Source organism: Prenolepis imparis, unplaced genomic scaffold, assembly GCF_030444845.1.
Source record: "Prenolepis imparis isolate NDT839.2.m4 unplaced genomic scaffold, iyPreImpa1.0 SCAF_12, whole genome shotgun sequence".
NCBI classification, from domain to species: Eukaryota; Metazoa; Arthropoda; class Insecta; order Hymenoptera; family Formicidae; genus Prenolepis; species Prenolepis imparis.
Window position 1 is genome coordinate 14,617,920 of NW_028141170.1, and position 3,260 is coordinate 14,621,179.

At 57.2% G+C, this 3,260-nt stretch overlaps 1 protein-coding gene across 1 annotated transcript; it reads right to left on the bottom strand.

Annotated features, from left to right (window-relative positions):
- Nucleotides 1–669: 669 nt before the first annotated feature.
- Nucleotides 670–1,236, bottom strand: LOC145943410 (uncharacterized). The gene has a single exon (XM_083050920.1). The coding sequence runs from the start codon at nt 1,234–1,236 to the stop codon at nt 670–672; it is 567 nt and encodes a 188-aa protein (XP_082907046.1).
- Between the last annotated feature and the right edge of the window lie 2,024 nt (nt 1,237–3,260).

A 3,260-nucleotide genomic window follows, 5' to 3' on the forward strand; every position in this document is an offset into this window, starting at 1 on the left:
CGTGTGAGATTAAAAATGGGGCGCTTTGCGTCTGCTGCTTTGCCCGACCGGTGGTCGCCGGGCGCAGCCTTCCGACGGGTGGTCAGTCGGGAACGATGGGGGGCGGCATCGTTACATCACCCCCCCCCCGTAGCGGATGCCTGAATTTTGAGGCATCTTACATTTGTTAACGGATACGGCGGAAATATCGTAACTCGCCTCGGCGTGAAAAACGCAGTATCCAATAGCCGTGCTCGGCGGATCGGATCTTGTATCGCCGCGATACGTGCACGGCGAAGTGCGGTACCTCGAATACGATTCCCGGGGTCACTTGGCATCGAATGGGTGGCGATGGCGTTGGGCCCGTTGGCATTAGTAGCGACGGCGATGGCTCAGGCTTAGGCTGCTTTGGCGGCGCGGGCTGACGTTTCGGGGGCGGTGGCGGCTGCTGTAAGAGCATTTCTCTTTTCCGTTGGTTGGTCCGGTCCGACCGCTGGATGATAGTACCCACCCAGGGCGGTCGTGATGTGGTCGGCACGGCCGGTGGCGCGGGTGGGTTATCCGCGTGGGTCGTTGCGGCCGGATTTCCTGGTGCCGGCGTCCCCCGAAGGAACTCGTCAATAGCAGCAAGAATGTCGTGATCCATTTTCCACTGCTTGCAGGCTGGCGGTTAGATCGCAAATGACGCGTCTAGTCGCTGTCGTCCTCGTCTTTCCCGTTCGGATTGTTTGGTTCGTTGTCCTCTGGCGTTTGTTTATTAGGCGCGAGAGCGGGCTTTAGATCTTGAACGTGTATGTTTCTATACCATTTTCCCCGCTCACTCCTCAGATCGAGAATAACGGGCGAGAGAATGGCCTTGACTGTCAGGGGCCCGATGTATTTTGACGCGAGTTTTGCTTTAAAGGCATCGGCTCGTTTCGATAGCGGATGATGTCGTTTCCACACCGTCTCTCCGAGGCGCGGTTTCCACGGGCGCCGGCGCAGGTCGTAATAATGCGCTTGCCGTTGGAAGGCGCGTGCCAGATTTATTCGCACCAAGTCGTAGGCCTCGTGCAGCCGGGTTGCGAGGGCGTCTGGAAACTCGGCCGCCGGTGGTCGTTGCCCGTCGTCGCAGGGCCTCACGAGTTCTCGGCCGTGATTAAGATACGCAGGCGTAAATCTCGTGGTGTCGTGGGATGCCGTGTTATATGCGAACTGCAGGGCCGGTATATGTGCGTCCCAATTGCGATGATCTTGGCCGACATATTCGCTAATCATCATTTTAATGACGCGGTTTTTTCGTTCCACAGGATTACAATACGGTGCTCGTACCGGGGTCGTTCAGTGTTCGATTTCAAACGTCTGTAATCGCGCCGTCACTTGGCCGGATATAAGTTGCGTGCCATTGTCGGATAGGAAGATTTTTGGTGCCCCGTGCTGCAAGATGAGACGGTCGGTGATGGCCTGTGTTACGGCGTCGGCGGTGGCCTTGCGTAAAGGTACAAGTTCCACCCATTTCGTAAACCGATCTTGGAGAACAAATAACCACGTATGTCCATGGCGTGATCGCGGTAATGGCCCGACTAGGTCGAGGGTTACTTGCTCCCAAGGCCGGGTTACTTCGGTTGCGTGCATGCGGCCGGCGGGTTTCTGCTGGAGCGCCTAGTGTGCCAGGCACGTGCGGCACTCGCGTACGTATTTAGTGATGTCTCGCATCATGCCGGGCCAATAATAACTCTCGGCCACGCGGGCGATAGTTTTGGCCACGCCACCATGTCCCGCAGTCGGCTCGTCGTGCAATCGTCGCATAATCTCCTTCCGTGCCTCCTGGGGCACGCACCGCTTCCATTGTTGCTCCACAGATTCGTCCTTGAAGTTGAGCGAGTGCAGGATATGGCGATAGAGCGTCCCTTCCTCGAAGCGGTAGTCGGGGAACGCGACGGGTTCGCGATTCACGCCTTCGGCGATGCGATGGTACCATCGGCAGGCGGCGGAGCGAACAACGCATGTTGTGGGGTACCGGGATAGGGCATCAGCCACGCGGGTCAATTTTCCCCGGCGGTATTTGACATCGAATTCGTACTGCTGCAGCTCGAAGACCCGTCGGGCTAAGCGGCCCGTTGGTGAGTCGAGGTGCTGCAGCCACTTCAACGATTGGTGATCGGTTACTACCGTGAAGGTGTAGCCCTCCAGGTACCCCTTCATGCGCCGGACGCCCCAGACAATTGCGAGACACTCTAGTTCCGTGGCGCTGTAGTTTCGCTCGGCTGCACTCAGCGTTCGGCTGGCGTATGCAATGACCCTTTCGCCCTCCTCGAAAAATTGTGTTAGCACGGCCCCGAGGCCGTTCGCGCTGGCGTCCGTCTGTAAGAAAAACCGCCGCGAGAAATCCGGGCACGAGAGTACGGGTGCCGCGATGAGGCGTTTTTTTAGCGCGCAGAAGGCGGCGTCTTCGGTTTCCCCCCAATTCCACCGCGCGTTCTTTTTCGTGAGTTTGGTTAGTGGCGCGGCTACCGACGAGAAATCGTTCACAAACCGGCGGTACCACGAGGCCATCCCCAGAAATTGTCGGACCTGGCGTACGGTACGTGGTGCGGGCCAGTTGGCCACGGCACTGACTTTCTCCGGATCGGTTCGAATGCCCTGATTATCAATGACGTGCCCGAGGTACTCGATTTGTTCGACGTAGAATTTGCACTTCTCCGGGTTCAGCCTCAAGTTTGCTTCGCGTAGACGGCGGAAGACCTCCCCGAGCAGCGTGAGATGTTCATGAAATGTTCGACTGATAACGATGATATCGTCCAAATAGACGAACACGTGCGGTTCGAGTTCGGGGCCGAGGACGGTGTCGAGTAAACGTTGAAATGTCGCGGGCGCGGAGTGAAGTCCGAACGGCATGACCTTAAATTGCATTAAACCCCTTCCGGGGACCGTGAATGCAGTAATCGGGCGACTTTCGGGCGTCAAGGGCACCTGCCAGTATCCATTTTTTAGATCGAGCGTCGTGAGATAACGGGCCCCGCGGAGTTTATCTAACGTGGCCGTAATCTGCGGTAACGGATAAGCATCCTTCTCGGTTACGTCATTGACTCGTCGGAAGTCGATGCAAAAACGGTATTTGCCGTCTTTTTTCTTCACGACGACTATCGGTGAGCTCCACGCGCTACACGAGGGTTCAATAATCCCGGCGCGTTCCATCTCGGTCACTTCGTCGTCGATGACGGCTTGCATGGCGGGGTTCCGTGGCCGATACCGCTGTTTAATCGGTGTTGGGTCCTTCAAGCGGATATGATGTTGGGTGG